Below are 19,943 nucleotides of genomic sequence, written 5' to 3' on the forward strand. Positions count from 1 at the left end.
TCACTGTTTCTCTAAGTGCACGTGGGATATTACTGTATGATAGAAACAGAGCAGTCTTAGAGTCGGATGTTCAAATTCTGGCTGTACTACCTACAAGTGTGTGACCTTGGACAAGTCACTGAACCTCAGTGATCTCATCTGAAACAGGCTAATCACACCCGCCTTGCAGGACTGTGTCGTCTGTTAAAAGATATCTCATGTGTTGAGTGATCAGCTGAGCCCCTATACCAATGGAGCCCAATGCCGCCCTAGGGCTGATGTGGGCAGCGAGGAGCTTGATGGTCCCATTCGTCAGTGGGTTTCTTGCCAGTTTTCCTGCTTCCCTTCCTAGTCTTTTCTGAGAGGAGTGTTTTCTGGATCAGCCTAGATTAAGAACACCCCAGTTCATCTCTGGTTCCAGGGAAACCATGTGGCCGTCTGCAATGTTGGTGACCAAGCAAAAGCCTGGGTCAGGAAGCCATCTGTGCTGCAGGAAATCCGGCTGGTGAGGCCCCTGCCCCTGGAAGAGAGAAAGTAGTGCTGTTTTGGGCTTTCTGCTGCCAGCTCCTGGTTCCCATCCGGGAATGCCCCAGCCCAAAGGATCAATGGCGGGAAGCTGCTTCCCTTACCTTGGCCCACTATCTCTGTCCCCTGACAACCCAGACATTAGGCTTCAGATCCTTTAGCCTGACCCAGGCACCTGAAATCTGGGACCCCTTTCGGCCTTGCTCCTTCTCCTTAATTCTTCTGGTCTTAATTCTATCTCTCCATCCTCTGTGTCTCTACCTCTCTGCTGCTCACCTTCCTCGAACCTGGTCCTTGGATGGAGTCAGAGTCATGGGGTCTCATCTTACTCAAGACCTATGACCTGGCATGGCCCCCACACACTGGCATTGACAGCCAAGACCATCAGGAAGCAGGGCCAGGTCTGTTTACTGTGACGTGGTTTTAGGTTAGACTTTGATCAGTCCTCTGGTTTCTTTGCTAGAGGCAGACTGCCTGGATATACCTCCCAGCTCTGCCACTAATAAGCTGTATGATCTCCAACACATTATTTTACTGTTTGAGCATCAGTTTCCTCATCTGTAAAATGGGAGCAGTCATAGCTCTTTTCTCACCTTTTCTTTGCGTGAGACTTAGCTGCAAGTATGTCAAGCACAGAGCAGAGCTCCTGGCACAGAAGACATACTGTAATCACCAGCTACTGTTATTATTTTCAGGTGTATGAATTAAGGCACGAAAACATTGTCCCCTTCTTCGGTGTTTGCACAGAACCACCCAACATCTGCATTGTCACCCAGTATTGCGAGACGGGGAGCCTTAAGGTAAGCGAAGCAGCACATCTAACCTCAGGCTTGAGTAGCAGCAGCTTCTAAAGAACTTAATCGATGTTTTGCCCTTCATCCAAGAACAGTTCCTCTCTGGTCTAATTGCAAGACCTGAATTATCCTGTTGGGCCGCCTACAGCGGATACAATTAGCAGTGGAATTGCCGACAGTCTGGTTTCCTTGGCTCTGGATGGAAATTGTCTGAGCCTGTTATCATCTCTTAGGACATTATAGCTGCTCCCGAATTATGTTTCTGGGCTCATCTTACCCATGGTATGGGACCGTTAGCTTTACGTTAGGAACAAGGAAGTATTTAAAAGACTCCACAGTGTGACTTTCTCAGCATTGAATAAGGTTATGGTATCTCCTGGGAAATTTCCAGTACTGGCTGCAATGTATTGGGTCGTCGTAGTCCTGGTCAGAATCATCCACTGTATTAGCAAATCATTCAACAGTGGAACAATGAGAAGCTCCCTGTGCTTCTGGTGGAGTCACTGGTGATAATTCTAATAATGGTTTTTTTCAGGATGTTTTGAGAAACTCAGATCATGAGCTGGATTGGATATTCAAACTCTCATTTGCATATGACATAGTCAATGTAAGTATCATGTAAAACTTATTTAAAGAACAAATACCAGTGTTTTTGAGTTATTCTGTGTCTTGGGTTAAACTGAACTATAATCTTTCCTGAGAATTCTGATCTTCCTCAGATCTCAAACAAAATGATTCCACTTCTAAATTTCACCACTTCCATCAGATTTTTCATTCTTTTCTCCCTCCCTGGTCTCAAGTAAATAGTGAGAACTATTTTAGACTAGAGTTGAAAGGAATGCTAGGTTTATCCAGTCAGGAAGGGGCAGGGTATTTACACTTCAGGCTGGAACTTTTTACCCCAAAGAAAAGCTGATTACTAGATCATGAAGCAAGCTGGGGAGGAGGATTCCTAACATCCCTTCCTTCTTCCTAGTTTTTGATTCCTTTCCCGAGAAAATGGCCACAAAGCTGTTGACCTAAGAGGTGGGCTAAGAATGGAGACCGGGGAAGGTGTACAAGCAGGCAGAGTCTTTACTTTGGGCAAAGAGGGCTGTGGTGTCTGCAAAAAAGATTAATAATAACAATATTAGTAGCTAAAATATATTTAGTTCTTATTTTCGCCTACTTTCTATCACTTTGTATATATTAACTTATTTAATTCTCACAACAAAATATAAGGTAAGTCTATCATTCTATCCATTTCACAGATGGAAGGTGAGTAGTGGGGCCATGTCAGTGTGGGCCAGCATCCTGAGGGTGTCCTTCTCACCCTGGGCTACAAACCAGCTGCTCTTTGTAAGCTCACTGTGCCTACTTTCACCATCAGAGGGGACCACACCAATGACGTGGGAGTGGGTCTTGGTGAGGAAGTCTGTCAGTCCGACACATGGGCAGCAAGGCAGGGGTGGTCATCATCTGTCAATCAACAGTCCATTCATCAACCAACAGACTCCTCTGGGCAAGACATGGCCTGGGTGTTGGGAGGGACACAGGGTGAGACATGAGCTCTGTCCTCCTGTAGTTGAGGGATGGTGGCTCTTGGAGTGACTTTGGTAAGTTGCTTCCCCTCGCTAGACCTCGGCCTCCAAGTGGGTTTAAGAGATGAGGTTGGCCCGCTTGGTATCAAAGAGCTTTCTTTTTTTCTCTAGGGTCTAACTGCTCTTTACTCCTGAGAAGTCGTCGTACTTGTGAAACTTTGGTATCTTAGGCTTTAGTGGGAAACCAGCATATGGTCGTTACCAAGCAAGGCAGACGATGGGAGCCACCCGTGGTGGGTCCTCTCAGATGACCCTGGGTTACCACTGTTTGTTAGCATTTCAGTAAGACTTCATTGAGCGTCTCTTAAGGGTTTGTCTTACTCTGGGCACTTCCATAGGAAACAAGGACTTGTTTTTATCTCTGAATGGATTAAAATCTAGTTGCAGAAAAACCCCTCAGGGAATGTACATGTAAAATTAAGTGGTGGAGCAGTTATGAATTAGGAGGATCTGACGCGGCGTCCTCTCCTACCCTGGGCTCCTGTTTCCTTCCCTTCACCCGCTTTCCCTTCCCTCCCCACCAAACCCAGGGAAGTACTCTAGACTCTGGGGATCTGTCTCCTGCCCTGACATCATATGTATTGCCTCTGAAGAGAAAACTAGTAAGTTCTCCCCAGGTAAGGTATGGATAACTAATAGATTTAGCTTTTCAGTTGGCATTTGGTTTTCAAGAGCTATTAACCCAAAAGTTTCTCTGGAGAAATGCTGGGGTGGGTGAGAATGGCACTCTGGAAGGAAAGTCTCCCTGGTGGTTGTCAGTCACTCCGGGTCACTGAGTCTATCCCCTGCTCCCTGCTCCGTGCCAAGGGAACCGAAGACCGCTTGACACCAGCTTTGGAAGCATCTCGGTCTTCTGAAATGGAGTGTGCAATGGGACAGTGTAAGGAAGTCACGGTGAGTTAGGTCAAGGCACATTTAGGCCCTTTGAGGTGAATTGTTCGGCAAGCATTCCTTCAAAGGGGCCTAATAATAACAAAACTTCACTACAGCTTCTCAGAGCTTTCCCATTGGTGACTTTGACATGAACCGGAGCACTGGCCACGCTCTGTGGGTCACATCACGCTTCTGGCTATCCCATATCATTCGTAAAGACAGTTCCTCTCTTGATGTCTATTTGACCAGAACATTCTCTATACCAAGTACCAGAGAGATTCTGAGATGCCACACACTTTTCAAGCCAACAAATGTATGTTGATTGGGCACCTAATTTGGCTCAGACCCAGCTCTGAGCACGGAGGGCCCGGAGGACGAGGCTCATTGTCCTGTGCCTGAGCGTTCAACCCAGCGGAGCCAGCCTGGGGAGGAGCTTTGGAGATTATGATATTCTTCTTGAGTTAGGGATGGGCCTTCATTTCTAAGGAAGAGAAGTCTTGATGGATTAAGAGGAAGAGGGCAGTTTGGCATAGACGTTATCTTGGGATTTGAACCCTGGCTCTCCACTGCTGGCCAGGTGACCTTAACTACCCTGAGCCTCAGTTTCCCTGTGTATCAACTAAAGATAACGGCAGCACCCACCTAATAGAGTTGTTGCGAGAAGTACGTATGCTTAGCACCAAGCCCCCCGACAGGCACCTGTAAATGTTCACTGTTAGTAGAAGCAGTACTATTACTATTATCACAGATAACTCCATTACTAGTACCAACTAGTACTAAAAACATGTGCATTTAAAAGTTTCATTCCCATGGGGGCACCTGCGTGGTTCAGTCAGTTACGTGTCCGACTTTTGATTTCAGCTCAGGTCATGATCTCAGGGTCGTGGGATTGAGCCCCACATTGGGCTCCATGCTGGGTGTGAAGTCTGCTTAAGATTCTCTCTCTCCCTCTTCCCTCTGCCCCCCCACCTCACGAATGCTCTCTTGCTCTCTCTCCCAAATAAATAAATAAATCTTGAAAAAGGAATTTCATTCCTCCAACAATCCTCTGGGATAAGTCAGCACCATCCAAACAATACCAGCTGTGTGGGCCTGTTGGCCAGTGGCGATGAGGTGAGCTCCAGCTGGGGTGTGCTCTAAGTGTGAGATTCACACCGGAGCCGAAGACTCAGAAAAAAAACAACCACCAGAATTTCAAATATCTCATTATTTTTATGTTGATTGCATGTCAAAATAAGATTTTTTAATACATGGGGTGAAATAAAATTTATTATTAAGGTTAATTTCACCTATTTAACTGAAAAATTGAAAATTATACCTGTGGCTCATATTATGTTTCTCTTAGCTGGTACTCTTAATAATTACCAATTAACTCCACGGCTCATTCTTTTCTTTCTTTTTTTTTTTTTTTGAAAGGGTGAGGCACAGAGAGAGAGGAAGAGAGAGAATCTTAAAGCAGGCTCCACGCCCAGCGGGACTAGATCTCACAACCCTGAGACCATGACCTATTTGGTCTGCGACAATATACATCAAATCATACATTGCCACCAAGATAGGAAAAAAAAAAAAAACCCACTGAAGAGATGTGTGCCATCTCTTGGGGAGAACTACATTCCTAGGCTTTCAACCATCCCTAAACATCTTGTTTATGTTCTCACAGAACGATCTCTGCTAGTAAACCTGGACGTCAGGGGTCATCAGTGGTGACTGAGTAAAACGTCTCCTGTCTGGGTGGGCCTGGCACTAGCAGGGGCAGAGAGAGTTGTGAGCGTCAAGGACGGTCCTGCTGCATGGGGAGGTCTCCATCAGATGAGAGAGAATTCTGGATTGGATACAGGTCTCCCCAGATTTCAAGCCCAGACCTTGGCTTGTTGGAGCCTCATGAGAGAATTCCAGAGGCAGCCCCGGCCAGGCCCCTCCAGGTTTGGGTGAGTGGGTTGCAGCTTCTAAAATGTAATGTAGGGGCGCCTGGGTGGCACAGCGGTTAAGCGTCTGCCTTCGGCTCAGGGCGTGATCCCGGCATTCTGGGATCGAGCCCCACATCAGGCTCCTCCGCTATGAGCCTGCTTCTTCCTCTCCCACTCCCCCTGCTTGTGTTCCCTCTCTCGCTGGCTGTCTCTGTCTCTGTCGAATAAATAAATAAAATCTTTAAAAAATAAATAAATAAATAAAATGTAATGTAACTGTATCATCTCAGAAAACAAACGCTGAATTTTGGGGTGGGAGTGGGGGTGGTGTATCCACGCTCCTGCTTTCCACTTTAGCCTCCATTTCCAGTGTTGGCTCAGGGCTCTTGCTAAAGCAGGACGGTGACTCAGACCGTGATCACTGCTGGAGGAGAGGTGAGTCCCTGAGCTGGTGACCATGAGGCCCAGTGTCCCCCTCCCTGGGGACAGAGTCCATTCGGGGCCTCCTCGCATTCGTCCTTGCTGGAACATTGAGTGCCACCGCTGCCTCCTGCTACCACACCCGTGGGTGACTTCACCCCCCTCCTCTGCTGGGCTCGAGAGACATTGGAACCTGGCTGTCCCTGTATGACGGTGTCAGGAGAATGGGTGTGCTTTGATCCACCCTCCTCCTGCTCCCGTACAATCAATCACCAGGGCACCGGAAACTAAAGTCTGATGATTTAGAAGCGGCTGTGCTTTGAAGGCAACCCAACCTGGGTTTATGTTCTGGCTCTGCTTTCACTGTCTGGGAGCAGTTTAAAACTGTGAGTTTCCTCATTGGGAGACAGAGAATGAGAATGTTAACCTATGTTCCGGAAAGACAAAATGCGATCCTACGTGTGAAGACAGCACCGTGCATAGTACAAAGTACTCAGAGAAAGGTTTGCTGTTACTTATCTGTTCATCGGAGATCCAGACCACGGTATGCACTTTCACGGACGCTTGTGGCTTCGATGCCACGCTCAGTGGGTCCTCATCTTTGCCCTTCAGAGCTTTCTTTCGTCAGCTACAGGGCATTTGTGCAGTTGGTCCAGGCGGGGACGTGGATTGGGACTGCAGCATCCCCAGTCCTGCTCTACCACAGGCCGGTGACCTGGCGCAGGTGAAACGCCTTCGTTTCTCCCTTTCCTGATGTCCTTATTTGTATGTTGAGGGTGACAGTAATACCACCTGTGTCTACAGGGTCACTAGGGGAATGACGTGAGTCAGTTTAAGTAAGGAATTTAGGTCAATACCACATAAGGCTAGCACTATAAACATAAAACAGGGAATGTTCCAGTAAGGGCCTTGAGAGAGACATGGTCATGTTCGCTCTTGTCTGAACCTCTGGGGTGAGGCAGGTAGGAGGAGGCCCGTGCTACTCAGGCTGATGCAGGTAAAATGGCTCCACGACAACCCCATACCTGTGACATCCCGAGGCTGATGCCTCCCTCCCAGCTCCCAGGCTCAGTATTCTGCGAATGGCTCAGAGATTCAGATCAAAGATATAGAGAGCCTTTACGTCCAAGCAGCTGGAAACGTTGAATAAATATTACGGAAATGTCTTATGGTGAAGCCTTCAAGGAAGTAAGAAAATAAAGACCCCAGTGTCACCCACAGTGGGTCCCCCCATCTCCCTGCACTGCTGGGGTTACTTCTGAAATGCAGTCAGCCCTGTCCCCTTAGCCTTCGTTTCACTGCTGCTAAGCCTGTCCTGGGAGATCTCAGAGAAATACCAACATTCGTCGGCCTGATCCTGCTTCAAATGTGACAGCTCTCATTTTCAAATTTATCTCTTCTCTCTCTGTCCTCCCCTCATAATTGTTTCCCTCCCCAGTTCTAGGGCTTTCTTTAAAGCCCTCCCCGCCTATGGAGAGATCTGTGCCCTCTGCCCTCACCTCCCTGCCGAATGAGCATGCTCTTGGCCTTGGTGACTCACCCTGACCTAGGTCCTCCCACTGGCGCTCTTTCCCCGTTCTGACCCCTCTCTTGCTTTGCGTTTCTTGGCATCAGGCTTGGCTGGTACCGCATGTGATCCGTAGCTAACATAGGCTCTTGTGTTCGGGTCTAAGCACGGGCTCTTCGTTTTTAAGCTCCCCAGGTGACTTTCATGGGCAGCCAAGGCGTTCCAAGGTGCAAGAGGAGGACGGGTGTTCTCAGGCTACGTGCACACGAATCTCCTGGGGATCGGGTTAAAATGCATAGTCTGCTTCAGTACGTCCGGACAAGGCCTAAGACTCTGCATTTCTGCCAAGCTCCCAGGTGCTGCTGGTGCTGCTGGTCCCCAGGCCATCTGTCAAGCAGTGGGGATCTAGGCAGTCCCATCTCAGAGATGGTCAAATCAAGGCCCAGCGAGCGCAGTGCCTTGCCTGAAGAGGCCGAGTGGTCAAGTGGGAACATGAATGCACGGCTTCTGATTCTAGTACTCTTCCTGGGCCTCTTCATAAATAATGGTACTTTATTGCTTGACAATAATAGACATAAACCCTTAAGAACACAATGGATGACATGGGAATTTTTCAACATTCCTCATTTTATTGCCTTTCCCTTGCGAAGTGCTCAGTCAGGACCCTTAAGTGCATATAACAGAATGTAATATTCTATTATTATAGAATCATTACATGTAGGTCGGAATAGAATATGATTTGTAACACGTAGGTAATAAAAGAAGAGTTAATTACATAATGTTGTTTCTATAATGTTGATATACTTTATGATATTTATACACATTTTTCTTTTCTTTTTTTTTTTTTGAGACAATCTTCTTTAATTAATCCCATCTTCCCACCTCAAGTCTCTATCTGTTTATAACTGGGTGATTTCTCATTGACTTATTTCTTCTTTTTTTTAAATTTTTATTTTTTTAATAATTTTTATTTTGCTTAATTAGTATACACATTTTTCATGACAGTTTATGGCGGGGATTTACTCTGTGTCGTGCACGATGTGTGCCTGTGTCTCAGGTGCTTTACGCCAGGTACCCTCCATAGCCACCCTGGGAAGTAGGGATTATTGTCACCTCCATTTTGATGAGAAAAATGAGGCTTGTGGGGTAAAGTAACTTGCTCTCTGCTCAGCGTTAGAGCTGGGATTTCAATGAGGGAGTCTGACTGCTCCGTCAGACTCTATTTTATTTAGCTTATTTATTTTAGGCTGGCCTTGCCTTCGTGGCTCCACGCCAGGGGGCCAGAAATAGTCTTCCCCTACTTGGGCGATGCTCCCAGGTTGACTCATGGGCAAGGGGCTATGTTAGTGGCTCTGGAACAAGTGAACCTAGAGACGGGCATGTCCCCCTCCCCTGGGTCTGTGTTTCTTTCCTTCTGTTTCTGTCTCTGTTTCTTCCTGCAGGGTCCACTGATACCTACTTTAATTCATTTGCTTATTTTCACTCTTCCAGGGCCAGCTGTTCCTCCACGGGAGCCCCCTGGGGTCCCGCGGCAACCCGAAGCCTTCCAGCTGCCTGGTGGACAGCCGGATGCAGGTGAAGCTGACGGGCTTTAGGCTGTGGGAGCTCAAGTACGGCCGGACCTACAAAACATACAGCCAGGGACCCACCAACCACTCAGGTAACCCCTGGCAGACCTTGCACCTGCTAGCTACCAGCAGAGGGCTCACAGGGCACCCGACCCCACCACCTCTGCTACCTGATGCTCATTGGCACAAGTACCAGCCTGTGAAATATATATATATATACACACACACACATTATATATATATATATTATATATACATTATATATATATTACATATAATATATATTTATTTCATTGTAACTGACAATGAAATAAACCTATCAAACTCACAGCAAACAATAAATGCAGGTTATACAAAATACCCAGAACGCAAAGATCTGTAAAGACAGAATGCTGGTTGGTGCTTGCCGGGGCCGCGGGCAGGAGGACCAGGGAGAAGCTGTTTCATGGCGACAGGATTTTACCCAAAGAAGTTCCAAAATATGTCCGTGGCCTCAAAGTAAAATCCCGTACAATACTGCAGATGTACCACATGCCACACGAATTGTTTGCTTCCATGGTTTATTTTATGTCCTATGAATAGCACCTCAGTAAATTAGTTTTTAAAATGTAGACGAGACAGAAAGGGGAAAGAAAAGGGAAGAGCTCTTCTAACCGCACAGTCAGATGTTAGGCACAGTTAACACGTTAGTGCGCGTCCTTCCCGATGGGTTTCTCTGTATTCGCGGACGCAGGGATCCCTACTTGCTCTTTAAGGCGCGCACCTTTGCGGCTGGATGCTTTCAATTCTGTGCTTCCCTGAGAAAGAGGGGTGGCTTTTCCCTTTCTGCCTGCCCCTTTCCCACCACAGGCTTCCCTCACCACAGCTGTTGCTCTGCAGAACTTACTGGACGGCCCCCGAGCTGCTGCGGCTCCCAGAGGCGCCTGGTCCGGCACCCCAAAGGGAGATGTCCACAGCTTTGCCACTCTGATGACGGAGCTGATCCACTCCCAGGACCACGGGCCGTTTGACAGCCTCGAGGAGGCGCCAGATGGTAAAGCTCAAAGAGTCTCTTTGGCAGGCTTCGGCCACGTGGGCTAGTTTCACACCCCAAATGCTTGTTTTTTAATTCAGTGTTTATTAATTTATGATTTTTTTCCGTTGTGTTTCCTTTTTAAAGTTTATGTTCTTTTTTAAATTAAAAAACTAGATAGAAGGGGGAATGAAGCATGAGAGACGAACTGAGGGCTTCAGAGGGGAGGGGGGTGGGGGAATGGGATAGGCCGGTGATGGGTAGTAAGGAGGGCACGTATTGCATGGTGCACTGGGTGTTGTATGCAAGTAATGAATCATCGAACTTTACATCAAAAACCAGGGATGTACTGTATGGTGACTAACACAATATAATAAAATTATATTAAATATAAATATTATATAATTATATATAATTATATTATATATAATACAAATATAATAAAAATATATTATGTTAATCACCATACAGTACATCCCTGGTTTTTGAAAAAAAAATAAGTATTTAATTTAAACTCTTGAGATATTAGTACATATTTGATAATAGTAAACTATATAAAATGCAATTCTTTATTTCCTACTTTAAACTTTTATGTTGGTAATAATAAGAGAAATCATTAACATTCCATTTAAGATGTTAAAATCAGGATTTAGTTAGTCAATTGATTCTCTTTTTTACAGCCACTGATGGTAAATTTAGGACTCTTACTAAATTAACTCTCAAATGCATATGGATTATATAATATTACTCTACCTATTTCACATGCCTGGGGATATGATGTTCTAGAGGAAATTCACATATGTGCAACTAAAGCATCTGGCTTTTTTTTTTTTAACCTGCGCTGAATATGCTATTAGCAGATAAATTACTTATTCGGGATGTATAAAACAATGAGGCATGATGTAATCTGAATTCTTGCTGCTCAAGGGACAAATCTCTGAAAACTCAAAAAAAATATGATTATAAAAACAAAACAAAACAAAAAACTAGATGTAGTTTGCTTATAAAAACAATCCAGGATCTCGGGATTACACACTTTATTCTCCAAATGCAGTCAGGGCGATCCTGTTGGAAAATGAGTTAGGTCACATCACTTCTGTTCACAGCCTTCTCCCCTGGCTTCCTATTTAGGGGATGAAAGCTAAGCCCTTACAGTGGCCCTCTCACCTGGCCTCTGGGACCTTCTTTATTAGTGTCCTATGGTTGCCATACTAAGTTAACCACAAACCTGCTGGCTTTAAGTGACAGAAATTTATTTTCTTACAGTTCTAGAAAGCAGAAGTCCAAAATCAAGGTTCGGCAGGACCGTGCTCCCTCTAGAAGCTGTAGGGAAGCTCTCTTCTTTGTCTTGTCTAGCTTTTGGTGGCTGCCCTGGACTTCATGGGCTTATGGCCATATCGCTCCAATCTCTGCCTTCCCCTTAACATTGCTTCCTCCTCTGTATACCTCTCTTCCGTCTCTATCTTATAAGGATGCCTGTCATTGGATTAGAGCCCACCTGGAAATCTGAAATGATCCCCTCACCTAAGATACTTAATTATATCTGCAAAGACCTTTTCTTCACATAAGGTCACATTCACAGGTTCTGGAGATTAGGACATGGACATATCTTGTTGGGGACCACCATTTAGCTCAGTACACCCTCCTAATTCCATCCCCCATGGTTTGCTCCTTTCAGTCATGCTGATCATCTTCGTGTGCCTCCCTCATGCCAGACACATTCTTACCCCAGGGCCTTTGCACACACCATTGCCTCTGCTTGGGTATCTCTCATCTCATATTTGTATATACAAATTTGCTTTCTTCTTTCTTAAGGACTATAGAATTTTTCATTGTAAGGATATGCCGTGTATTATTGATTGATACACATTCTGGTTGGTTTCCAGTTCTTGCTCTCATAGTTGCTGCAGAGAGCAGCCTTGTATCTTTGTGGGCATGAAATTCAAGAGATAAATGTATTTTAAGTATATATGTATATAGATAGATAGGTAGATATAGATATAAATATAGATATAGATAAATGCTGCCCAGTTGACTTTATAGGATATATTCAGGCTTATTCTTTGCTGAGTTGTCTCTTAACACAGAACCCATCATGGAATTAAGGGCAGAAGTGGTGGGAGTTAAGCAAAATTTGATCCAGATTGATAAAAAAAGCCTAGGAGGCGTAACCCCCAGCACTGTTATTTTCCAAGTTGGCTGTACACTGGAATTGGTCTGGGTCTCAGCCAAGGAGACCTTGATGTCATACGCCACAATCTGGGCATCAGGGTTTGCGGGTGATTCCAACGTGTAGCCCACACTGAGAACTGCTGTCTCATAGCGAGCCTAGGGAGGTGTGCGTGTGTCAGTTTCTCAGTTTCTCCCTTGATTTTTTTTCTTTATCACTTTGCCTACCATTTCTAGCACATTCCCAGGTGCCAGCCTCAAGTCTCATCTTTAGATCATCGAGCATTCCCTGGAGACTTTTTTCAAGTCAGGAGCCTTTCTGAATGTATGGAGTTGCTTTAAAAATGGATTCCCTGGGCACCTGGGTGGCTCAGTTGGTTAAGCATCTGCCTTTGGCTCAGGTCATGATCCCAGGGTCCTGGGCTTGAGCCCCATGTTGGGCTCCCTGCTCAGTGGGGAGTCTGCTTGTCCCTTTCTCTCTGCCCCTCCCTGCCAGCTCAGGCTCTCTCTCACTTGCTCTCTTTCTCTCTCAAAAAAATAAATAAAATCTTTAAAAAATAAAAATAAGAGCAGATTGCAGTTTCTTATCTATGGTCAGGTGAAACAGAGGGGAGACTAATCCAAAAAGGTTCATCCCAAATCCAAGTGCAACTGACTTTAGAACCAAGAAGCTACGTAGATCTTCCCAGACTCGGCCCAGGAAGGAGCCCATCTATACTCGCCAGGCTCAGCTGCCATGGGATTGCACCAATTGGGGTGGAGGCCAGAGAGGGGCGTTGGCAGTGGGGGTGGGCAGACAGTATACAGTTGGTATGTTTGCCCTTCACCGTGGTCCTCTGCTCACAGAGTTAGATGAGAGCTGGCCATATGGGACTATGTATACACAGGACTGCAACCAGGAAAAGTACAAGGTGCACCTAATTTATGGACAAACACACTTCTTCCGTTCACTTCTTGTACTTCCCTACAAACAGTCCTGGTGCTGGGAACTGCATAGATATTGACTCTCTGCACATACTAGACCAGTGCTTTTCCAACGTTAGTGGGCGTCAGAATTACCTGGAGGACTTGTTGAAACACAGAATTGCTGGGTCCCACCCTCAGGGTCTCTGACTCAGTAGGTCTGGAGCAAGGCCTGAGAATTTACATTTTTTATAAAGATTTTATTTATCTATTTGATAGAGAGAGACAGCCAGCGAGAGAGGGAACACAGTCAGGGGGAGTGGGAGAGGAAGAAGCAGGCTCCTAGCGGAGGAGCCTGATGTGGGGCTCGATCCCATAACGCCGGGATCACGCCCTGAGCCGAAGGCAGACGCTTAACTGCTGCGCCACCCAGGCATCCCAAGAATTTACCTTTTTGTCAAGTTCCCAGATGGTGTTGAAGACCCATAGTTTGAGAGGCACTGGCCTGGGGCCACCATGGACCAGCCGGATGGGCATCCCCGGGGTACTTGTCGGAAATGCAGATTTTCAGGCCCAACCCTAGGCCTTCTGAATTGGAAACTGTGGGGTGGGCCCAGAATCTGTGTTTTAACAAGCCCCCCATCCCCACTTCTGATGCACACCCAAGAAGAACAATTACAATAACGTGACCGTGGATGGTTGAAGATTGAAGGACGGTTGCACGTGACCAGCTCATGAACGTGTGTGTTCAGAGGGGCAGACCAACGGTGTGAATTTGAACCCATGGTTCAAAGTTTATATCATTGTATTGATTCTTCCATGTTAGTTCTTAGAGCTGAATACAGGAAAGCAGAGAATGTAGCAATAGTAATTCTCCAGTCACTTCCTTAAACCATTGTTGTCCCGTGTCTCAAATTCTACTTTGTTTGGGACGTAAAACACAATTACCCATAGCATATCCTTTTTTAAGGTGTATTTTATTTCAGATTATTTTTAGGCATGAAAAATGTGCACTGAAACACAACTATGTACATTTACAAAAACAAGATAATATTTTACACGGTTTTCGAACTTGCGTTATTATCATTAAGTAAAAGCCACAATTCGGATTTCCTTAGACTTTTTTATTTTTGTTTTTGTTTTGTTTTTTGTTTTGTTTGTTTTGTTTTTAGAGAAGATGAGGAGAAGGAAGGGCAGAGGGAGAAAGAGAGAGAGAATCTAAAGCAGGCTCCACACCCAGCATGGCGCCCGATGCAGGGCTCAATCTCACAACCCTGAGATCATGACCTGAGCCAAAATCAAGAGTTGGATGCTTAACTGACTGAGCCACCCAGGTGCTCCCAGACTTCCTTAGTTTTTAACCCAGTGTCCTTTCCTACCCCAGCATCCCATCCAGGACACCCCACTGCATTTAGCCATTACTCCATGCTCCTCAGGAATGTTTCTCAGAGACTATCCTTGATTTTTATGACATTGTGCTTTTGAGGAGTCCTGGCCAGGTATTTTGTAGAATGTTTCTCATTTGGGATTTGTCTAATTATTTTTTCCCTCATGATTAGACTGGGCTTCTACTTCTTGGGAGGAAGGCCTCAGAGGTAAATTATCATGCTCGTCCCATCGTGTCAAGGGTACGTAAACCCTGGTTCTTTTTACTGGAGAATGATATTGGAAACCAAGACCTAGACGCTGGGTGTGCTCATTGCTGCTGGGGTGTTGTTGCGTCTAGTTCCTCCCAGGGGCATGTGTTTACACTAACCTCTGTGTACACACTCTTCCATATCCGTATCTACCCAGGTGTACCTATGAATTCATACTGACATTTCCAACATCATTACCACATGGTTCATTTATCCTAGTCTCCCTATCACTTATCCAAACCTCCCTTCCCCACAGGGAGATCCTGGCTCCCACCATCTGCCATCCATGTATTTGCTTATCCAGTCCCGGCATATGTGTGTGGCACTTGCAGAGTTCTTATTCTGTCCCCTCGTGAGACGCAATCTTGCCGACTAGAACAGTCATTGTGAATGGGTCCTTTTGTTTATTCTTAATGGTCTCAAGTCATTCTTTTGTCATGGTCTTCAGCTATCCTGGGATTGTCCAATATCCTGGTATTGTTAAGAATTTGTGTTCTTTGAGGTTTGCTCTCTGTGCTGTAAAGTTTTATGAGTTTTGGCAAATACACGGTATCATGTACCCACCTGTATAGTATCATTTAGCATAGTCTCATTACCCAGAACAAATCCTGTGCCTCACCTGTTCAACACCTTCTCCCCAAACTCCTGACAGCCTTTCATCTGTTTCCTGTCTCTATAATTTTGCCTTTTCTGGAATGTCATAGAAACAGAACCATACAGTGTGTAGCCTTTTCAGACTACCTTTTTATACTTAGTAATGTCTTGGGATCAAGTCCCACAAGGAGCTCCCTGCTCAGCGGGGAGTCTGCTTCTCCCTCTGCCCCTCCCCCTGCTCCTGATCTCTCTCTCAAATAATAACTAAATAAATAAAAAAGATTCATTCATGTTGTTACACCCATAGTATTTTTATACCAAAACTTGTATACATTGTTCTCAAATTATTATTTCCGCTACAAAACCTGGATAAGCAGAATGTTCCATAAATGTCAGAAGTCAATGCAGAAGTGAAAGAAATGAGGTTTACAAAGCTGGACACTGAGGCAGCATGTGGTGGTAACATTTATTATTTGCTAAAATAACTTTTATGTGACATTTTATATGGAATACAAATTGCATAAGGTGCACCCCCAATTCCTAGACACTCCTGAAGTCACATAGACATACATATGCTCTACTTCAAGAAAAGTTCTATTAGAAAACAGCAACAACTTAATCTAAAAACAGATTCATTAGAAGGTGCTTATATGTTTTACAGTAGGATTCTTCATTTTCCAGGAGGCTTCAGAGCATTTCTCATAAAATACTCAGATTTCTCTGACATTCCAATCTGTTCAATTTATTTAAAAACTCAATTTGCAAATTAAAGAGCACATACGTTTCAAGTGTCCTAAGCGATACAACGTTTTCAGACATGCGGCTGTCTACACCCCACATGAATTTCAGAGATCATCAGCTGAATCAAAGACCCCGTGGTGTCAGTTCCACTTCTCCCTTCCCTGTCGGAGGAGAAGGGCAAGGAGAAGATTGTGGTCCTGGTGAAGGCACGTTGGGATGAATCTCCAGAGAAAAGGCCCACTTCTCGTCCATCAGGAAATTTCTACAAGAAGCCGGTTCCAAAGGGTGAGTTAGATGTGGAACATTTTCTACTAATCATTTAACCATTAGAATTTTAAGACTATATGGCTGTGGTTGCTCCTGTGTGGCTCACTCCATTCATTCATTCATTCCTCCACTCATTCATTCATTCACCCATTCCTTCATTCATTCATCATCTGCCCACTAGACGCCTGCCACCTGCAAAGCACGGTGTTACATGCTGGTTAAAGTAGAGTGATAAATTCTCCCTTTGTTTCACAAACGATGCAAAATGTATCGGACATCAGCACTTCCATTGTCCTCCTTTGTCCGCTCTAGATAGCACTAATCAATCAAGGTTCTCTTTCCCAGGGAATTTCGACATGGCCCCAGAATGTTTTCCAAACCCTCATTCCGAGGCTCATGACTCATCAGTTGGGGTTGGACTATGGGGTAAGAAACTATTCACCAACCTTAGAGTAAGCTGTTAAATTATTCATGCCTCCCAAGCAATTTCCTCGATAGTAGCTTGCTTCATATTAGGATAATTGTGTCGTCTTTCGGCACATCGAGCATATGCAGGTACAGCCATGTTAGAAGTAGCTTGAGTGGATAGAAGGGCCCCGGGCTGGGAGTCTGGCATCTGCTCCTAACTTGGCCATTCTGCTAGGCGTTCTGAACACAACAGCCCTGTGTTCTGCATTTTCCACACCAAAATTGTTTTAAATGGTATGTCTCAGGCCAATCATGACTTTTACTCAGAGAATTTGGTCTCCTATGTTAAGGCAAGTCTATTTCCTATGTGAGCCTCAGTCTCTTCATTTGAAAAATGGGGAATTTACATGATTTTTCTGAAGACGCTTCTAAAACAAAAGTCTGTGGGATCTAGAAGTGCCCCTTACATCTGTCATCTGAAAAGAAAACAGCTGGTGTTATTCGGAAAAACAAAACAGAACAAAACCTGTCCTGAAATCTACATTTTTGACTGACCATGACAATGATCTGGAGCATGTTGGGAAGTGGGGGAGGGCCACCATTTGTTGAGTGCCTGCTAAGTGTCACACACAGCTTTAGACGTTGTGTACCCACTGTCTCCCTGAACCTCCCAAAAGCCCTGGGAAGTATGTGTTATTATCCTCATTTTCCAGATGAAGAAACTGAGGCTCATGGAAATGAAGAGTGCAGTCAAGGTCAGAGAGCTGGTAGAAGGCAGCCTCTGTCCTGCCGCGTGGCCTCATTGCCATGGTCATTTCACTGCTGTCCATGGGCAGCCCTGAAGCAGAGAACCTGAAGGGCAAGACATGTTTTCTTTCCTTGGAATGTATAGCTGAAAGTCGTGCTCCACTGTGGCCCTAAAGTTCTTGGAAAAAGATGTTAATGTGGGGGTTCTCTTAAAGCCACGTGAGCATCCTAGACAGTCTCGTGAGCAAGCCGGAGGTGTATGCCAACCACCTGGAGGACATGGTGGAAGAGAGGACCAACCAGCTGATGGTATTCCAGAGGGTGGGGCGGGGCGTGGTGGTGGGGGAGCTTTTCAAGGGATCCAAGAAGTAATAGCATCACTATCTAAAAGGCTCCCTGCAGAGAGAACATTTATTTTTGTTCCTTTAATAAGAGGAAGTCAGGTTCTTCTAAAATGGGTGAAGCATTTTGCAGGTAATTTTTGGTTCACCCTGTGAAAGGAGATAGGGGCAAAGGCCCTTGAATTCACAGCACTAGAGAATGTCTTACAGAAAAGATGATGGCTGCAGCAACAGGAGAGCGACCACTAGATGGCGCTCTAGCTGCACGGGTCTGATTTGCTAGCTCCCCAGTATTTGAGATTGTACTCCAAAACCTTTCTTTGCACAATACGATATGCTCCCATGACTTCAGATTCAAAACTCGCTTCATTTTTGGTTGTAACTGCATCTGTACTCTCTCTAAACACTTGGCAGGAGCATCTGGTACTAAAATTCCAGCACCCTTCCCGTGTGTCTTGACAAAGAGGTGGGGTCGGGGATTTGAGGGTGCTGAGATTGGTGGCTTAAAGCAAAAATACTGATTTATGGATTGGTGCTGCTTCCTTTCCCTCCCACATCTGCAGATTGAATCTTTACCATCAAACTCTATAACCAAGAGGGGAAAATGAGATGCTCTCAAGGAGAAAATCCTTACTGTAAAAGCATTTCTTTACCTGCTCTCCCCTCCTCCAATTTATACCCACCACTGAAAGTATGTCTTTAGAGAAAATGAAGGTGGAGAAATGGGAGTCAAAAGAATCCCTTTAGATGGTGGGATTTTGTTAACCAAAAACCTAACCCACTGAAACAAAAGGATCTATAAGGATGACTCTGCTGGGGTTTGTAGGGGACCAGATGAGTAAGTCTGTTCAAAACCGATCCCTGTTCTCTGGTTTCAGCTTCATTGGATAACAGCTCATAGCTGGAAGGTCTGTGGAACCAGAACATTTTGAGTCCCCGACAATCTTTTTCTCCGACATTGCTGGGTTCACAAAGCTGTGTTCTCTCAGCTCCCCCTGGCAAGTTGTGAATCTCCTTAACGACCTGTACAGTTTATTTGATCACATCCTTAAAACATGGGATGTGTATAAGGTGAGACCGTTGGCTCCTGGGCTGGGAGAGGACACGCCGTCTTTGTCGGCGGGCTCCAGAGCAGGAGTGAGGGTGGACCCAGCCCTAGCTGTCAGCCAGGGGAAGGCTCGATTTCAGGCTGGCAGTCTATCTCAGGGCATGGCAGAAACTCAATATTTTATTCCTGTTTGTTTTCTTAGGAAAGGGCTTGATTAATCACCGATGTGTGTGCTTGTCAAGAATCACCAGTTGCTCCTTGTTTCCTTCCATTATTGTATCTTGCAGTAAACACATGTCTAAAGAGGCATTGACCTTCTACTGACTAATTCCTCCAGCCCACTCCTGAATATATTTCCTTTGTATTCAGAGAGGCTCCCATTTACTCTCCTTTAAAGGTTGTCTTGGGACGCTGCGTGAGTCTCACTTCTGCCACTGTGATACTTAGTGCAGGTGAAGACAGACTCTCACGTGTGGACTATCAGACTTGAGGCTAAAGTGAGAAACAATGATCTGCCTAGTGGTCACCCAGCATAAAAGATTATTTTTCCAGGAAGGAGAGCAAAAATGAATAATTTGCCTTCACTCAAGCGGTAGTGATGATAGCTGCTTTGGGTGTTTTCTGAGTTTCTGGTGGGGCCGGATCCCAACTGCAGGGTGCCCAACCTCACGCATGCCTGGTGCAGCCACAGGTGCTCAAGCTCTGACCATTTGCAAGGCTCTGCCTGTGGCCCCGGGGCTGGGGAGATTTGGGGGACAGTGTGGTCATGTCCCCCAGGGACATATTCCTTAATGGTTATCCCCCAGTGGTCCCCAAAGATATGCCTCTGTTTAAGGGTGAAAGAAAAGGTGGTGTGGATAATCTCAAAGGGTAGGTCTCACGTATCCCAAGACGGAAGCTGATCGGCCTAGGAGGGCGTCCTC

At 45.5% G+C, this 19,943-nt stretch overlaps 1 protein-coding gene across 1 annotated transcript in view; it reads left to right on the forward strand.

Moving 5' to 3' along the window:
- The window catches only part of LOC123796043 (guanylate cyclase 2G-like), a 36,274-nt gene extending 19,323 nt beyond the window's left edge, over positions 1-16,951 (forward strand). The window contains 7 exon segments of the mRNA XM_087862504.1: positions 368-484; positions 1,200-1,304; positions 1,834-1,905; positions 9,077-9,245; positions 10,033-10,186; positions 16,318-16,494; positions 16,822-16,951. Of these exon segments, the coding sequence (XP_087718630.1) occupies positions 368-484; positions 1,200-1,304; positions 1,834-1,905; positions 9,077-9,245; positions 10,033-10,163 (594 nt within the window). The 3' untranslated portion in view covers positions 10,164-10,186; positions 16,318-16,494; positions 16,822-16,951.
- The last annotated feature ends 2,992 nt before the right edge of the window (positions 16,952-19,943 follow it).

This window comes from Ursus americanus, chromosome 6 (assembly GCF_024610735.1).
Source record: "Ursus americanus isolate L20-20 chromosome 6, mUrsAme1.1.p, whole genome shotgun sequence".
Lineage (NCBI taxonomy): Eukaryota > Metazoa > Chordata > Mammalia > Carnivora > Ursidae > Ursus > Ursus americanus.